The sequence below is a fragment of the Psittacula echo genome (assembly GCF_963264785.1).
Source record: "Psittacula echo genome assembly, chromosome: 6".
Classification (NCBI taxonomy): Eukaryota; Metazoa; Chordata; class Aves; order Psittaciformes; family Psittacidae; genus Psittacula; species Psittacula echo.
In genome coordinates, this window is record NC_137743.1 from 50,586,605 (window position 1) to 50,606,062 (window position 19,458).

At 35.8% G+C, this 19,458-nt stretch overlaps 1 protein-coding gene across 1 annotated transcript in view; it reads right to left on the reverse strand.

Annotated features, from left to right (window-relative positions):
* Positions 1-4,545: 4,545 nt before the first annotated feature.
* Positions 4,546-19,458, reverse strand: part of BICC1 (BicC family RNA binding protein 1) — a gene marked incomplete at its 3' end in the record, with an annotated part of 109,145 nt that continues 94,232 nt past the window's right edge. Inside the window, exons 11-21 of the mRNA XM_080621588.1 lie at positions 18,962-19,120; positions 18,375-18,571; positions 17,949-18,090; positions 16,732-16,888; positions 15,169-15,334; positions 13,707-13,746; positions 12,812-12,966; positions 10,753-10,909; positions 8,068-8,228; positions 6,109-6,208; positions 4,546-4,676 (exon numbers count right to left, since the gene is read on the reverse strand). Of these exons, the coding sequence (XP_080477714.1) occupies positions 4,546-4,676; positions 6,109-6,208; positions 8,068-8,228; positions 10,753-10,909; positions 12,812-12,966; positions 13,707-13,746; positions 15,169-15,334; positions 16,732-16,888; positions 17,949-18,090; positions 18,375-18,571; positions 18,962-19,120 (1,565 nt within the window). The remainder of the gene's footprint in view (positions 4,677-6,108; positions 6,209-8,067; positions 8,229-10,752; positions 10,910-12,811; positions 12,967-13,706; positions 13,747-15,168; positions 15,335-16,731; positions 16,889-17,948; positions 18,091-18,374; positions 18,572-18,961; positions 19,121-19,458) is intronic.

A 19,458-nucleotide genomic window follows, 5' to 3' on the forward strand; every position in this document is an offset into this window, starting at 1 on the left:
CTCACAACTACCCCGACTCAAAATAAGAGCTCATTTATCTTTTAACCATTTGAAGCATTCTGTAAACATTCTCCCTAGCTGCCTGCATGTCCCTACAGATCTCCACTTTCAAAAAAGCTGCCAAACACCAACAATGCATACTGCAAAATTTTCTAGTTTATTTGTTTTTCTGTCTTCTCAAGTCCTCCCAAATGCAGCAACTCCAAACAAAAGCCAGACTTCTCTTTTACTCAGATGTGTGACACAAAGCAAGCTGGTTCTTCAAGGATAAAGGGTAACTCCAGCAGTGTCCAGACTTGTCTGGAATCAAATACTTCTTAGCTTACCTCACAGTACAAGTACAGATTTCTGAACATCGTTGCCTACAACACCTTTCCTGACAAGCAACAGTACTCATATACCTTTTGTAACCACGGTTTCCACAGGTTTGGAAAAATAAGTCTCCTCCACCAAGCATTTGATTGGTGTGGGGTCAAACAGTAAGGACAAATGTCTCACTTCTAACCTTTACACAGCTGGAAGAATCCATCTGTTTTGGGTATTGACAACACTTCTTCATAGACACCTTCCTCTTCAGACTGGAAATCACCAGTTTTGTTCTTCTGACTGGTAGCAGAGAGAGGTGATGAGTATCTGAATGGTGAAACATCTTTGCCCAGAGAGCAAGCCCATTCATGCTGTGCCATGCTAGCTGCTCAGAACACTGCTCGCTCCACAAGGAGAGTGGCTATCTAGCTCTGACACTCCATCACCGTTGCTCCTCTTTTCCACACCATCTTTTTCACTCTGCTGACTGAAGACACAAGGTGGAAGCAGCAGTCTCAAAACAGGCCACAAAGGAAAGTATCTTTTTTCAGACCTCTCTAGTTCACTCACTATTGCTCAGCCACCAGAAACACTATGCAGTTTGCAAGTCTACCTGCCTGTGCAATTTCCACTTATTTTATGCCAACGCCTTGTAAGTTGGTACTCAGCACCACACCCTTCAATTGCCCTCAACAGAAGAGTATGGTGATTTGTTCCCTTCCTAGACTTGTTCCTGCATCTGTAGTTCTCAGTAGGTATTCTGAAAAATAACACAGATTTTTAAAAGGTCCGTAAGCCACGAATACTGTAATTTAAAGTGGAGACCTGTGTGTATAACATAGTTAACAAAGACACATGGAATAATGAAATGCCTGAATTCACTGAATGAGGTAGTAAGTAATATTAAACTTGATCACTGCATGTCAAGGAAACAGATATGACTAAAGTAACATAATGTACATATTACCTCAGTGTGAAAGCCTTGTATCCCACTAAATTCTGACTGGTCACATGGCCAGCATCCCAAATAAAGAATCCCTGTTGGTGTTTTTTCTCACTTCCACACTGGCAGTGATAGGATAATGACAATCATGACAGAACACATAACTGTTCTGCTAACTAGAACAAAATATATAGTAATTAAAATGGGAAGACCAAAGAACGAATAATACTCATGTAAGCCAAACCATTAAAACCTGCTATGAATTGAACCTGAGATACTTTAGGCTCCTTTCATGCTAATTTTTCAGATGCATCTCAAAAAAGCATTCTTATTTAAAAACCAAACACACTGTATGTGATATATGAAGAACAGTAAAACACACAGAGCTTTAGCACGTGAAAGAAACATGTTGCAGTTATGTCAAATACTGCTTTTTATATTTTATTAACAAAGCAAGCATCCCTGGAACTGGGTCTATATAAAAAGTATTTCATTGACCAATCAGAATACAAGGGAGTTATATAAATTTATTTTATGCAACATCAATTAGTTTTGAAAATTCCCAATTTTAATGTTTTAATTTCGTCTTTTATTAAAAAAAAAAAAAATCACTAAAAGGACACAACCCACAAAAATACAATCTGTATCTGCTCTATATTTACAGATAACTGGTCACTATTAAGGCACAGATTTAAAACTAACATTTTTATGTAGCAAGTCAAATATTTGTGCATAATATAACACTAACAATACGGTACACTGTACTGTCATGTTCCCTTTGTGGAATCAAAATAAGTGAGAAATTTTATTCTTCCAGTGTGCTCTTCTCTTTTGTGAAGCCCTATTGAAAAATAATGTTGTTAATGGGAAATTCTTCACGTTGGTGTAGATGATATAAGCACTGCTCAGCAAAAGACCACATCAACTTAATACTGTAATAAAATCATTTTCTGAGTATAGTACTGTCTGGATACATAGTATGTACTTATAAAAGACTAAAAAAAAAAAATAAATCTAAGAGTGCAAAGGGGTTTTGATGCTTTTAAGTTTAGGCAAAATAATCAAGAAGGGGTTGCAGAAAATTCTCTACAAAGTGTTGCTGAATATTTATTTCATTATTATGAAATTATTAAAAATATTTTATAAAAATAACATGACAATATAATTCAATTTGCAAACACTGGTCTTGCAAATGCAAACATTTAAATGACAGCTTATCTGTAAGCACATAAGTAGGCCATCTGAATGGAACTACCTACATGCTTAGGAATAAGCACAAGTGTAAATAGTTTTAGAATCAGAAGTTGTGGCTTCCACGAGGGTTTCCATGAAGTTGCTCTTACCCGTGTAACACACATACACACAAATATTTCAGAGATATGTGGATACTGACTTTTGGCATTTGAGCAGAGTAACTTTGCTGTGAACAACTGTGTGCACAGAAGATGCAGCTTTATCCATTCAGATCTGTAGTACAACTTTAGAGGAAGCTAACTGCTACTTGCTCTACAGGGAAAGTCACCCAGTTATATACCATTAAGTAGATATGGCTGAAGTGAGTACTGAGCAGTTATTTTTTGCTAATCACAACAAGACTTTACATTATTGCTTGATCATCTATGCCCTCAAGTAATAGTTCCTTTAAATTCCCTTTCTGTGTGCAAATTTCTCTAGACATCATTTTGTATTCTCACCTTACAAGAAAGAATAATCCATGGAAAGTGTCAAAATTAGTTCTCACACCATTTTTGTGTAAAATCCAACTACTGTAATTGTTACTCTAATGCCTTCTGTTAAGAGCACTTGACAGTGGTTTATGTCCATCTCAAAAGGCTTGTACACTGAACATAAATAATACATTACAGTAGAGGTAATTCACAATATTTGTCATGGGAATGCTTTTCAACAAATTAATGCTTGGAAACTTCATATTGCATTGCAGAAAGAGGCACTTTATGAATTCCTTCATTATATCAGAATCCTTCATAAATTCATAACAAGACACTTGTAAAGACAGAGGAATAATATTGCCAAATTATTTGGACTTTCACAGTATAAGAATGCAATACTTAGCTCTAGCCACTTATAATATGGACTCTTTCTGTTGAACATAACTTGTTTCAGAAATAGTTCATCTCTAGGGTTTCAAACACTTCTGCAGCTGACAATTACAAATCTAGATTGAACAAAACAGATGCTATTACACCTATTTTATGTAGGTCACTTAATTGCTGCATGCATAGTCATGTAAGTAATATGTGTCATTTATTAAATGGCAACAGTGCTGTCTTGTCAAATTAGATTAGTTGTCCATTTAATCAAACTGACAGCCCAGAGCTCTAGTTTGATGAATGCCTTTCATTCTCTACCATAAATCTGCAGTAGATCAGTTTAATCTGTTATGTACTGTAGATGTATAGAATCTAAAAATAAAAGTCTGATATAAATAAGCGTCCTTTAGTGGCAGGGTACTAAAAATAGCCCTTTTCTTTGAGACAACCATTAAAAACAGTTTTTAGCATAACAGGTAGCAGTTAAATATGATGACTACAAAGGGTTAATATTGCAAAGTCCATTTTGGTCTTTCATTGCATCTCTTACAGTGAGTATTATTGCAAGCAGCATTACACTGCTTCGTAACAGCATAATAGGACTGGTCCGCTACCAAGTGGTTTGATTTTGGAACGATCTCTTCAGATAACTACTGGGAGACAGAGAGGGAGGGGAAACGTCTGCAGAAGAACCAGTTTCTAGTACCATTATAGTGAGATGTGACTTAATGTAGGAACACCTGAAAGAAATTTGATTAGTGCCAATATAAAAATTGGTATGGAAATGAAAGAAATAGATTTCCACAGGACAAGAAATCAGAACATGTAAAGTGCAGAAAGACCTCAATAATTATTTTAAGCAGTACCAGAAAAATCCATCTTGATAAAACCAAAATCTATGCTCTCTGGCATCCCAGCTCTTCATTCTTCCTTCATTCAACAAGGTAAAAATTCAGTGCATACATTATAGTTATAGGTAATAAAACACTAAACAAAGAACCCTATATTATTATTATTGCAAATTCTGTCCAATCTACATGAGTAACAAGCAACCCACATTTGGTGTTTGAAAGACAACAGACAAAATGTGTTTTCTCTGTTCTTTTGGCACAGAATTGTGCAGACAAAATGCTTTGGTCCTTGACACCCAAACTCCCAAAGTGCAGAGGTGGTGTGCAGTGAAGGCTGTCCACAGGATTGCCATGTCCGTCTTTACGGCTGACTTTCTGAGCCACAACTTAACTGCTACCAGCGACCACTGACACTAGCAATGTCCGAATGATACTGACGTGGCAGTCTTCCACTAGCTCCACCTTCCAGGAACGAGGCACGTATATTTGATGGGTCAAAGAGCTTTCTTCGGTTTTTATTCAGTTCTATAAAGGTCACATACACACAAAAAGCTCTCATCAGAAGTGAATTTTAATATTTTGACCTAAGCCAAACCCAAAACTTCTGTTTAAACAAGATATTTCAGACAGAACAGTATGAACTGAAGATGTCTGAAGTCCTCGTTCAATTTAATGAGTTCAACAGCATAGCAAGAATGCCAGCTTGAGACTCACAGAAGCTGCTTGGGATGCAACCTCTATTTGGTGCAATTTTCATTTGGCACTGATAAAGTGTGGAATAGATAATATTTTGCAATATTGCTTTAGATCAAATTGATCTGACTAAAACACTTTCAAAAGGTTCTGTTATAGTACTCAAGGCTGCAATCCTCCTGAAGAGGCACACATTATGGCTGCAGCACAACCATGTGATGTAAACTGAGGTGACAGAAAAGCTTTTTGGCATCTTGTTTATTTCACAGAGCACAATTCTTTATTTTAACAACACTAGAAAAATGTTTTAATAAGGACTGCTAGAAAAAAAAACAGATGCTCACCTCTCACTCAGACATGCACTCTAAGCTTGTATTAGCAATTGTTCATCCAAAACGTTTTACCTTTCCCCACTTTTCTATTTTTGTAAACAAGCTCCATGATAGATATAAATCACTGAAAGATTACATAGATTTTCATGATTGCTATTGAACTACATACTTTGTATTTTAAGCTCTTTATGCCACTATTTTAAACTTATTAAAAGTCTTCACTAACAGCATCAGCAGGAGACGCAATTGGGAGAAAAATGATCTAGTGTTACAATGAAGTATCTGTGGAAAATTCTTCCTCTGCTACAGATTCACTGCCTAGACAATGACGGAGCACTTCTACGTAATATGAATCTCAATCCTATCTATTATAACTGGGAAAAAGGTCTAGTTATGCATTGCTTAAATTTGAAAAACCAAGCAAAAAAATCAACCCCCCCAAAAAAACCTAAAACCAAAACCAAAGACACCACCCAATCAGGCAGTTTTTCCCAGTAAGATGATTACTCTGGTAATCAATAAAGCTTAAAAATGCCAGTCCTGACTGGTATCAAGTGCCACTGAGATTCTGCAGAGCCTGTAATCCCAGAGCTTCTGTGACCCCTAGTTTTGGGACATAAAATAAAGTTCACAATCTGCTGTGAAACAAAATTTCTATCAAGGTCTAACTTTACGAGGGGACATAGGACTATGCAACTGAAATATTTCTGAAATCTTATCATTCTTACTGAAAGTTTATTATTGGTAATGTGAAAGCTCTACGTAACCTGGTTTTAAGCACCTTCTGATGAGGGTCAAGCCAAAATTACCTCTGCGCACTAGACTCTTATTTTTCAGTCTTTTCAAAATCCTGTGCCAGCTATAAACACACAACTCAAGTGAAAAGAATACAAGCAATGCTTAAAATCAATGAAAGATAACATGTTATTTACCAGAGATTGCAAGCAGCATTTTTCTTCTGGCACCAAAAGTGGTAATTCCCAACTCTTTCAAATCTTGGTCAGTAAGAGTAAGGAATGTCTGCAGATCAATCTACAGTAAAAAGAAATATGTAAATGATGCAAAACAAGTCTCTCCCCAAAAGTAGTAAGCCATAAATGTGGTTCAGAATACTTTGGTTTTTTTCCTATTGCATTTTACAGTTACTTTGCCAACCTTTTCTTTGCATGTAAACTGCAATCATTGCTTTCTAGTGGCTTCTTCATATAGTTACTCAATTTGCTACTCCACACTTCTGGCAGATAAGAAGAAACTAAAAAGTGAGCATTTTAAGAAAAGCACTGAAGATCAATTAATGTTTTTCCTCTGTGACTTGAGATTTCAAGTGTTTACAATTGCTACAATGTACCTGGGAACAGCCAGGTATATGTGTCTGTAGATATGGTAGATGCTTCAGGCTACAGTAGGTTAGCAGAGGATGATTGCTCAACTACTGATGACACAGTTGAATTACAGCACCAAGCATTCCAAAGTGCATGCAACCATGTCTGTTTAGGGTTTTTTTTCCTCCCAATACAATTCAGAAACATAATAGAAAATTCAGTCTGGCCAAACTACTTGACTCATCTCACACGTAATCAGCAACTCTTGTGGTGAGAGAAACCAAACCAAAAACCCACCTATCAAACAAAAGCCATCATGTGTTAGAAACCAACAGACATCTCACCTTTTTACAACAGTGGCTAAGATGACAGGAAAGGATTAATGACTGGACAATATGGGTATTATGGAACATGCAAGGGTGTAAGAAGATAAACCTGATGAATCATACACAGAATTGAGACATGGCTGGATTTGTTCAGATTGAAAATTGACCCCACAGCACTTAAGCAGCATGATTAGAGACAGGAAATGCTAACAGGAAACTGCCCTTATGCTGAGACAGCAGCAATACACTTGAGTGTACTCAGGACAGTTCTGTGAGGGCGTATACGTAAGTGACTTAGTGTGCAGGAGAAGGTACAAGCTTGCTTCATGTCTATCCCTGAAATAGCGTAGTACACACTTGAATGTGCCCCAGTGTGCAGACTTTTTGTCTCATGGAAGCAAATCTGAAGCTAAATATTGACACACCAAAGCAACTGGAGCAATATGAATAGAAGATCGTCTTGGAGTTTGCATTTCATGAACATGTTCATTGTTCTCAATGACATGTCAATCTGTGCAAAAACCCACTTTGTGCGGTCTGTTAGGAAAAAACATACAGGTGAAAACATGAGACCAGCAACTGGTGCAGACCCCACTGCTGATAAAGGTGCAAAAAGCAGACATATGGGTCCGGAACACAGGAATATGCCAAATCTAACTATGGTCCTCCCCCTGTACCACGTGAGATACTGACATAACCCACACGGACCTCTGCTTTGCTCCTTAGTAGACCCCATTCTAGCAGTGTGACACATACACTTCCCATGTACAACAGCGCTTTCAGAACGAGCTCAGGGACTCTACACATCTAAGCCTGCAAGTCTTGTGGCTGGGCTTTCTGTACTTTTGTGACACAGTTGAATTTGTCACTGGCATAAATTATCTGCAGATAATCAATTTGACTCTAGCTATATAGTATTCTGCAGATACGAAATACTATCACTTGGACTAAACTGAAATTAGTTGGCGCAGAAGAGGAAATCACACAGGTGACTGACCATATATCTAAGTTGGGAGTGGAAGTCAACTGTGGAAGTCAAAGTCAGTCAACTGGCACACAGGGAAAGTTTATAGTATTCATGTCCAGGCTGGCTGTCTGGAAATTGAAAGATGTATGATACAGCTTTGAAAGAACAGCTCATGAAAATCCTGTCACAAAGCAGACTTCTTAGTGTCTTTGGTCAAGAGAATACTGCCGGAAAACATGCTACAAACACAAAGGTGTCTTTTGAATGAACACTAACCTCTTGCTGTTGGAATACGTCTGTGTATTTGCCCAAGCCAAGTTTGCTGAACAGCTCAGGCAGATCAGATCCCTTGAACAAACTGTTCAGGTTACAGCCATTGCTTCCTGTCAGTGAGGAAATGCAGTCCATGTAATTACTGCTACTGAGATAGTGTTCAGCTGAAAGAGAAGAAGTGCACTTTTTAGACAAATCACAGAAGTGCACAATTTTCTGTCATACCAATATTGTATTCAGTTAGAACTTTAAATGGACAAAACATTTAAATGCTTATTATTCAGAAACAAAAAGCTTCTCAGTGGTCTGAGAGAACAAACAGCATAAAGCAAAGTTTTTGTTTTCTATGAAAAGATAATCAGGTAAGTCTTTTAAGAAATAAAATCACATTATTAAAATGTCACATGGATACAAGTCAGGAACCCATACAGGGGAAAGAACTGCAAGAGATACTGTTGCTTTTTCTTCTTTCAAGGCCTCTCTTCTTTTCTGGTAAATATTTTGGAAAACATCATTGCACACAAATGTAACCAGCCCTTTTTGGTCTGGATGAAGAGAAAACCATGCCGGCGCAATTCCTGGTAAAGGAACTACATAGCAGCTACATGATTTGGCTAGCATTTTAGAATAGTACAGACAAAAATAATAAATGTAATAGTTTTATAAAAGACTAAAACTAGAAATGGGATCACCATACAATCTTAAATTGCATGTCTAAAAGGTACATCTTGAAAAAAAAAAAAGTTCCTTCAAAAACCCCAAGACACCTGGTTTAGCAGTGCAATCCCTTTCCTAGGTGTGTACATACTGATGGTACACAAAAACACAGTTCTTAATTATTTTTCCTCATGCTGTAAGAAAAGGATAGCTGCCAGGGAGCGTATCAGGCATTTGTGCAAATGAAGCTGCTGTGACTGCTCCCTCTGTCATTACAGACACAAGAAAGAACAACAGTGGATACATAAGAGGCTTGCAGGAGGCAGAGGATACTTTCTCAGGTGAGTAAAATTAAGACCGCTCCAGAGACTTCTGCTATGGCTTTCACTATCAACCACCAACAGGATGCGAAAACAACCACTTTTTCACAACTGGTTATGCTACATTTCTTATTTTCTGGGCACAAACTGGATAGAAGCATTTGGGATAAGATTTACAGAGTTTGGAGAATTTCTATCTACCTTAGTTCCATTTTGGAAAAAGTTTTAAAATACAGTTAGCCATTCACTGTTGAAAACGTGAACATTAAGTTTGACAAATGAAGCAACAACTAAAATGATTTTTTTAGACTTTAAACAGCAGTGTTTCATTTTTTCTGCTATCACGTTAAGATAATAACAAAAGAGGCTGAACAGAAATTCAGGGCAGATGATACAAGGTCATGTATTGAAAATCGAATATTAAGAACTACTTACTGGTGCACTCAGGAAGCTTTATTTTAAAACAAAGACATTCAACATTACTATGCAACTGTGGCAATGAAGACTTACATTTTAGTACCCTGGCACCTATACATTAAAGGTAAATACATTTGTACAAGAAACTCACAGCTATTTCTTTTGTCCCTCCTCCATGCATTTCATACTCTGGGAAAGCTACAGCTGCTATAGAACAGCTTCCCCTACAGCCAATGTATTCACTTTTCTGATTTTCTTCTAATGCATATGTAATTACATTTTTAATCCTTATTTATTTTGATTAACCTAGAGCTTCTATTTTTTGTCCAATTAATCTGGAAGCCCCAGTGGCTCAGTTTCAAAGAAACTTTTTATCTCTTTTGTTCTATGGTATGCAGAATATGGTACGCAGCCATTCACAGCTGAACTAACATGTAATTATTCCTGATTTTAAAAAGCAAATATATTAACCATGAATATTTTCTCTAATTGAAGCTATCTTTTCTTTGGATGTCCACCTTATACTATCTGTGTACTTTGCAGCTAATCTCACCTTTAGGTTTAATTCACATTTGTAAGAAAAGTAATACAAAAAAAAAAAGTAAAAACAGCCATAGTCATTATTTCCCCATAGTGCACTCAGTATAGCCCAATATTCTCTACCTCCATTTCTCTCTTTCAGAAAGGTATATATTAAGTTGTTTAAAAAAAAAAAGTTTCAAAAAAGTCAACTGAAGTAAAATTTTAATTTTTAATTTTCAATTATTTAAAAAGTAATTATAAAATTTATAGCATATGTCCACAGAAACCAGTGTTTAAAATCATGTGCTAGGCCATGCCAAACATATAGATAGTCTTTTTTTATCACCATAAAGAGAATTATGCTTTAAAATTCAGTGTCAGCACAGATTACGACTTCACCAGTGAGCAGCAAATAGCCCAACAAAGACCTGGCTGTTGTATTGGTAGCAGAACAGAACAATGATAGTCTAGAAATAAGCTTTTATATAGGTTTGTTTTCAGTAAACTCTGAAAATTCCTTTCCAAGACAGCACAGAGCTTTCAACAAGCATGTCTTAACATTTAAAGGATTTCCTTATAAGTTTTCCTTTTGGATCATTATTTGTATATCATGTTATACAATCCTGCATATGCTTTCACTTTTCAATTTGTAAAAGTAGTTTACTTCATAGTTGTTGGTAATTTAAATCCCTAGTGATGCCAAGAAACATTCAAATAAATATTCATTGATATCAATATGATTTTTTTTTAAATAAGATGTTAAGAAATTAACCTGATTTATTTTGTTTTCGCTTGGGGCTGCCAATTGAAGAGACAAATTCATTATGAGCTGTGGGTCCAAGCCCATTACGGTCTCTCCAGTTATCAGATTCACTGCCATTTCCCAGGTGCTCCCGACTGTTGGACCGAGAGAGAGACATTGATGAACCCTGCAATTCACAAAAAGAGAATTTGGACAGTAAACAAAAGTTTCATTGTGACTCAGATGTTTTCTTTGAAGCAGCTTAGTTAAAAAACCCCAGCCTTTAATGCTAGCAAACATTCTTTTGGCAGTTGATCAATAGCCAAATAATCACAAACTGGACACAAAACCAGCAGGTGTGCTTAAAACATTTGCAGTTTACAGATTTTGAGCAGAAGTTATTTAAAGAACATGCTTCAAAATAATTTGCTCAGTGTTTCCAAGTTTGTTTCCAAAACATTCCATCCTATCAAATTCCCACACGAATTCTAGACAAAGCAGTCTACCAACTACACCCCTTCAGAGGGAAGAGAACATAACAGAATATCTATCTGAAGACAACTGGATAAAGTACACAATACTTGACAACACTGCTGTACACAGTACAACAACAATAATTCCACACTGGTTTGTGAATTCAGGTTATTTTTTTTTCTAAACACATTTTAATATAAAGTACTAATAATCAGTTCTGAGTGTTCCAAAATAAGGGAATGGTATTCCCTGACAGCAGCAGTTAACTATGGAATTGGGTGGGAATGTACCCGAAAGGAGATTAACATTATTGATACCACACACTTACATGAATAAAAGTTGTGTAACCAAATGAGCAAGTTATTATTATTATTATTATACACTTGCATCAGATTCCAATTAAAAAAAAAAGCACAACTTAGGAGGCAGCAAACTTCTCTGCTATTCAGGAAAATTGACACCACTGAAGTAAGAAGGCAAAAGCTCCTTATCATTGCCAAAACCTGACGATGTGAGCTATATTTTTTACAACTCAACAAATGAAGAAAAGCAGGAATTGACTACCAATCTTACAGAAGAATATCACAGTCTGGGGGAAATCCCCACCCCAAGTCAGTCTGTATAGAAAAGCATGTAAAAAAAAAACCCAGAAAACCCCACAACGATTCACTGATTTTTGTGGTAGCCTTTTCTTTCCTCCTAGTTACTCCTGAAACCTCATTATGTGTATTTAAATAATTTGCATATATTATGTGTATTCAAACCTATTACATATAGTTGAATGACACAAAATTTCAGATGTCAAGTGAGGAACACCAAGGCATATTGTTAATATGGTTGAATATTTCTTTTGCATTAAAAGTTATATACATCCTAGAGAAGAGTTGTATGAAGTCCCATTCCTGAAGAAACATACTATTTACATTTTATGTAAGTAGGACAGAAGAAAAAGGTGTCTCTATGGAACCTGGGAAAGATTGCGGCAAGTAAAAGCACCATAAAGCAATTCAGAGCACCTCTGAAAAAGAAAGTAACAAATTCCCTGCAAGATTCCTATGGTGGGACTCTAGAGAGACTTGCTGGAGCTGTGGCTGCCCTCTCCCTATGAAATTTTTCTGGGCCCAGTGAATAGTGCAAATAGAGAAAACTCTCCCACTTCTACAGCTTTATCAACAGAAGATACGATGAGCTACACCCATTTCTTATTCTAACATTCTGCTCCATCATGCGGTGGTTCACATTATATAGTTTATCTATATATACGCAATGTTTTAATTAAGTTACAAAATTTCTACCACTTGTCTACAATGATTGAGACATTTGGTCCTATATGTTGTTTTAAGATTCTTTAAACAAATATATTATCAGGAGCAGACTCCTGATAAAGCTAGTGTAAGACTTAAAAAGCAGACATAATTGTGTGTTGAGCTGAATGTGTTCAATATGCCTTAATATTTACATAACAAACATTTTTCACCTACAAAATATTTAGGACCCAAAGAAGAAAGCTAAAAATCCTATCTGCAAGACCTATTTTTAGAAAAGTTAAATGTCTCTCAAGAGGAACAACTGGATCATTCATATGAAGTAAATTATGAAGTATAGTTTTTTATACCTCATACGTAGTTGTCATAGATGGCTTGTAAGATACATGATTCGCTCTTCTTAGTTCCTTGATAGTTTCTGCAGGCATAGATTTAGAGAACCCCAAACCACTCCACGTATTTGTTGGAGTCCTCACTTCCGTTACAACTGGCTTCTTCAACATAGCTAAAAAAAATAGGGACAAATTAGTAAATGTTAACCTTAATAAAGGTACTGAGATGATCATCCCAGAGTCATGTATGTAAATGGACTTCAATCCACCAAAGAGTAAATCCTAAAAACTTCCACCTGCTACACAGCCTGAATCCTATCCTTAAGGCAATTTACTCTATGAGAGGATAGTTAAACCCCATAGGGCTGCAAGGAAGCCAAATGAATTTATCTGTTTCAAAAAGGGGAGTTTCCAGTTTTATTTTGGACCAAAGCTGTGGTTAAGTCGCTTACCAATTTTGTAACTTAATTTATCCCTGACATAAGGAGCAACTTTGGCAATGTGACAAACATCTGAAAATTTAATTTGCATCCAAATAAAATCAAGTATTACAGCTATGAGGTTTCCGAAAAAAAAAAAAAAAAAAAAAGAAAAAAAACCCACAACACACCAAAAAAATTAAACAAAAAAACCCCACCACCCACACAAAGAAACCCCAACAAAAGCAAAAAAAATCCAACCCCAACATAGATCATTTCCATAGGGATACACTTGCACAGAGAACATTCCATCCACAAGTTGTTTTTACTGTATTTTATACTATGTTAGTATTAAGAAACTTTTGAAACGTGAAAACTACATAATACAAACGTAAGCTTTAGATTTGCTTAATAATCTATTGCAAAACTGAAGCTACATAAAATTCTTGCAGCCATGTACTAAACTTTTCAGAAGTCACTGTTTATCCACATACCTTTGGTTGCTAGTAGCTTCTTCTGTTCATAGTCAAATGCCTAGAAAGTAAACATGCAGAAGATAACACAATTGCCATTCTGAATAAATGTCATTCCAGTACTCAGCTCTTGTAAAAACAAAGGTTTTGAAAGTGGCCAATGAATATATCTAGGAGAAATCTGAAGTACTACACACTAATTTGACAGTAGTCCAGTAGAGCCTTAGTAAAAGTGTTCACTCGACAATAGATAACAAACTATCTAATATCCATCTGAGTGAGGCTGCAGCAATATTTACAAACTTTTTAGGCAGAATTTTGCTTTGATTTTTTTTTTTACTAAGACATTTTCCAAGCGTATTTCCCCTTCCTTGATCATCTGTTCTTAGCATTTAAACATTCCTCAAAAGTATGTAATATATACTATCTTAAACAGCAAATCTAGTCACCAGTTATGTTTAATAATCTTTCAAGTCTAGTTCCCCATGCAGTCATCTTCTGAAAGAAAAAGAATTTCAGTTTTGAGAGAATTAAAATCCCTTATTATTTGCACTACCTATAAAAATAAAAAGATTTGAAGTTTAATTATCCCTGGTTAAAAAACTTACACTTCTTTAAATGACAGACTAACAAAGCCTAAACAAACACAACACTACAAAAAGCAGTATTTAGCCTGAAGCGTAGCCTAAATTTAATTCAGTACTTGAAACAACTAGATGAATAACTAAGGAAAAAGGCTGCAAAACACTAACCTTAATCTTGGTTCCACTACTCCACGCAGTCTAGTTAGCCCACACACTGATAGATCTATATTGAAAACTACTCTGATCCTACTGCTTGCAAACAAATGGGTCTCCCTAGGGGACATATGCAATAACATGGACTCAGTCTATAGGAGGCTGTAGTTAGAGTAGGACCAGTACAAGAAAAAAAAAAAAGAATATATAGAACCATAGAATAGTTAGGGTTGGAAAGGATCCTAGTCACCTAGTTTCAACTCCCCTGCCACAGGCAGGGACACAAATATGTAGAAATCCATATATGTAAAGCAAAACCAATGTAGTTACTCAAGTAATCCCCCCCGTATATGAACCTGAAGCTATTGGAAAAAAATTGTTGACACTGTTTATGAAAAGTTAAAAAAAGTCTTCTGTAGATCTAATTTGCTGTTCTCAAAACAATGATATAAGTGTTTTTTTTTTTTTTTGCATATAAATTATGCTTGTGTTGACTGATATAGGTATCCAATTTATTCTGTACTTTTATTTTTCTTATTCAACACAAACATATAAAGGCTTTTTTGTCTTCTTCAAGACTTTTAGTCTTTTCAGTTGGAAGTGTTAAAAACTTTACTGGGAAATGCTGTTACTGAAACGGTAATGCCAAGTCAGTCTACTAGTCAGTCACCTTTGCATTCTGTGGTAATTTCACTTTGCATTTATCAAGTTTTGCTCTAGATTTGGCTTTATTCAGGGAAGCGTACCTGCATGTTTACATATGATGGCTGTGGAGCTAGGCGTGCTCTTTCAGAGTTCTGCTGGGCAGCTGCTGCTCGCTCTGCTGCCCGTTCACTTCCCGGAGCCTTTTTATCAGCCATGGGACTTTCAGAAGCACTTAACTCTGCATCTGACAGCAGCCTCTCTGCAGTACTGGGGGAGCAAAGTCAGTGTTAACTCCAGCTTTCTTTCTCATGAAGCAGTGAACATTCAATGCCATTTTGAAAATCAGGCGCTATCCTGAGAAGTTTGGCAGCAAATTTCAAGAAATGCCAGTACACAAACATCTCAGTGTTTTTAGCAGTATTTCCAAAGCGTCAGCTTTACCTGTTTTTCCGCCAATGAAACAAAGCATGTATTGCTGCTTCCTATATTACCAAGTATAAGGCATATAGATTTAGATTTGGGCTGTCTGGTATGTGGAATCACCACAAGCAATCCCTACAGAGTGACTTCATACTGTTTAGCTTTGCTCAGGCCAGCAGTTCATCAGTTCTAACCAGACTGATAGTAGCAGGATAAAGAGAAATGCATAATGGGGACTAAAAGTTAACATGGGTTCTTAAAGGCTTTTAAAGCTTCAATAATTGCAGTGTTACATGCCAAAGTACATCTTAATGTAATCTTTTCTTTCAAAATAAGAAAAAAAAAAAAATCAGCCACATTTTATGCGTACTGTACAACTACAGTATAAGCTCTTAGTTCAAAGCAAAGTGATCATGTTTTGATGATGCACAGTAACCCAGAAAAATGCTCTAAGGAAACTTTGAGCACTACAGCCTCAACAAAAAGAGCAAGACATACAAACAACTGACTGACATATAAACAACTGAGTCTGGTTAGCAGGAATCCTTGGATTTCTAAACAATGAGAGCAGAGTTAATGAGAGAGATATCACAGTTTTAACAGTGTAAATGAGGTAAGAGAAAATATGCATCTCAAATGAGTGACAATAAACAGTTCCCAAAAGGAATAATGAAAACACTGCTTAAAGTAGATCAGAGAAAACATTGCATTGAGCTCAAAACCTGTGTTGCCAAGACATATTATGACTCAAAAGAGCCTTTCCCAATGCTGGCTCATTAAAAAAAAGTCCAAAACAAACAAGCAAAAATCATTGAGACAAGTTTTTGAGAACATTCTGTTATGTCCTGAATATCATTTTTCTAAGAAGAAAACAGCCTCAGGTACACATATAAGGGAAAAGGCTGTCAGTCAGGAATTGTTCTTAAAGCAATCAATAAGAAGAGTGCAAATATGTATCCTTTAGAAATAGGTAATGAAAGTGCATCTGAAAAAACATCTCTACTCTTTCATGGAAGAGGAAAGGCATTTATTTTTTTTAAATCGAAGAAAAATACACAAAAAGCATTCAAAATTTGCAATTATCAGACAAACTGGAGGAAGCATATTGATGCCTAATATGATTAAGAATCAAGCCCAATTTAAATCAGTTCTTTATCTTATGTCTGAACCAGCCCTTCTACCTACAAAACAGTGTTGAGTATATTTCCATGGCAAAAGGTCTCTTATTTGTACATTTAACTTACTGTAAGTGAGAGTTTTTGGTGCCTTGCAGTAATTCAACTGTTTGTCTCTTAGCACAGGCCTGTTTGGAAGAGCTCATCATCTGCTTCAGATCACTGGTATTTGCTGAATGAGATGGACTTCTTGGCATGCCCACTTCTACAAAAGCATCATTGCAACCTACAAGACCAATAAAGAGAACAGTTAAACAAAAACCTAGTGAACTTGCTGAAAGAATGACAACTAAAGAACAAAACGTGCTCTTTCTCCTTATAGAATTATTGTGGTCATTTGGCATAACAACTTGGTCAAGGTTAAGTCATTAGAAATGTAAGTTCAAATGCATAAAAAATGTGTTAGTGTTCATAAACATAGCAGACACACTAAGTATTTTCCTTTTCTGAAGACTGACAATCAGAAGTGACTAAGTATTTTGAACAAGTTTGATTTTATATCTAGTTTTAATAAACTGTGCCACGTGCTCAGATAACTTTTGATGGAATAAAAGCTCCCCAATTAATATTCAAATATCTATTCAGTATGTTTTTAAAAAATATTTGTCACCTTAATTGGGAAATATGCTTTTTATTCAAATCAGCATTTCAAATGACCACAATCCTTAATAAAAGAGCTTCTCCTTGTTGAACAGAATTTGAAGGCAACAAGACCTTTGATCAGGTTTGAAGGGGACCCTCGCTTTCCCTCCCTCCAAGAATGACAGAGACAATTTGTTAGTTCCTTTAGCTTCTAAAATGCAACATAACTTAAATGCTGTTATAAAACATGCAAATACATTCCATCTGCCAACATCATCCAAGTTTGATCTACACAATTTTTTGCACAACCTTTTCAAAGGCATTCTTTACTTTCATTAAAAAAAAAATAAAAAATAGTTACAACATTGTTTGAATCAGTAAAGACTGTTTTAAACAATGAAGTTAAGCTGCTGTAAAACATATTAAAGTTCTCTCTCTGCTTTTAGGGAATTACAAAAAAAAAAAAAAACAACCCAACAAACAAATGCTACAGGTGCAGTTACATTTATTTAAGGTGTTTATATTAACAGTACAGCTAAGCTACTACAACTTCTGTTTACTTCTTTGACAACAAATCTGGTAGATCCAGTGATATTTTCCTACAACATGGCTGCAAAACGAATGTACAAGCAATATATTTACATTTGTTTCATGAACTCTACACAGACTCCACAAACATAAAGAATAAAATGTCAAAATCTTACCTTCTGCACTATTTGACTTGGACGCTACTTGTTCTGAGGCACCATGAGTACTTTTTTGTCTTACTGGATCACTGTGGTTTGTGCTCAACACATTCTCTCCTAGCGATGTGGCAGACAGTGCAGCATACTTGATATTTGAGGTCTGAAATGATTGTCAAAAATTACTAATGTGATTATTTTGCTTAAGAAAATATTGAAAGAATTTCCCTTTTCTATCTGAGCAGGAAAAGAAGAAATTCATTCCCAACAGAGGAGAACAATATGTTTGAATGTCCAATTTGTCCATCTTTAAGTCCTATTTTGACAACATAACTGTTTATTTCTAAACTTAGCAGGTTTAAGAATCTGCTAATATAGCTGGTTTTCTCTGAGATTTTTTTAGTAGAGTACTAACAAATCTGGTTCTCCAGAGATAATACCACTTACCTTCACATGACCATTTAAAGAAGGTGAGCCTTTTTTACTCTCTGATTGCATGCCATTAACATGGACTTCAACAGGAGTCAAGCCTGGCGGTGGAGATGGAGTATTTTGACTATAATTAGGTACTCCAGACAACAGAATACTTGTTAAGGTTGCTTGGGCAGTGGATGGTATCATTAGGTGTGGAACAGCAGAAAAACCTGTAACAAAATTTGATCATGTACTGATTAAGTTTCTCATTTAACTTTCTCAGGCATTATAGTACTTTATATAAAATCTCTATCTTTATGTAGCCTTGATACAACACTAAAGTTTCCATTAGAACTGCTGAAACCATAGTGCTTTATCTAACCATTACTTTGTAGGGTTAACAGTTTTCTATATTATATAAGATGAAAGCATTGCATGTGACAGCATGTTGTAAGTTTATATTAAGTTATAACTTAAATATAAATATTTATTCATCTGTTTTAAGATAAATTTTGGAATTATTATTGTTCTAAAGAATGAACGATACCAAACTTTTCAATTGTCATTCTAATGACTTAGTGTTGACCAGTTCCTTTAATTCACATTTAACATCTACTAACCTGTGGTACTTGTGTTAGCAAGAGATGTTGCCCATAATGTTGGACTAGGTGTGCCTGAACTTGGACTTTGCAAGGGACTCACAGAGCTATTAAGGGCATTCAACAGGGAGTTCGGAGCAGTTGATGTGTTGACTGACAGGGCTGTTGGACCTAGAAGTCCTGCAAAAAATTGTGCAAATCAAAGTTTAGCTGAAACTTAAAGAACATATTTCACAAAAGTACCAATTAAAACCAAACAAAACCCCACTAAATTGCACCAGCATGTATTTTACAAACAAATTTTAACATTAAACCTGCTGTTAACTTGGTGCACAAAGCACATTAAGAATGCTTATTCTTAAACTAGGAATTACATATCCAAGGAGAACTGGAACATCTTTTATGTCCTTCTACTGTACTCTAAATATTGTCATAACAGAGCCTGCACCAGCTGCTTCTCAGCTTCACCATCTTTTTGTATCCCCTCAATTACTTCTCTCAATTTATTTCAGAAGAAG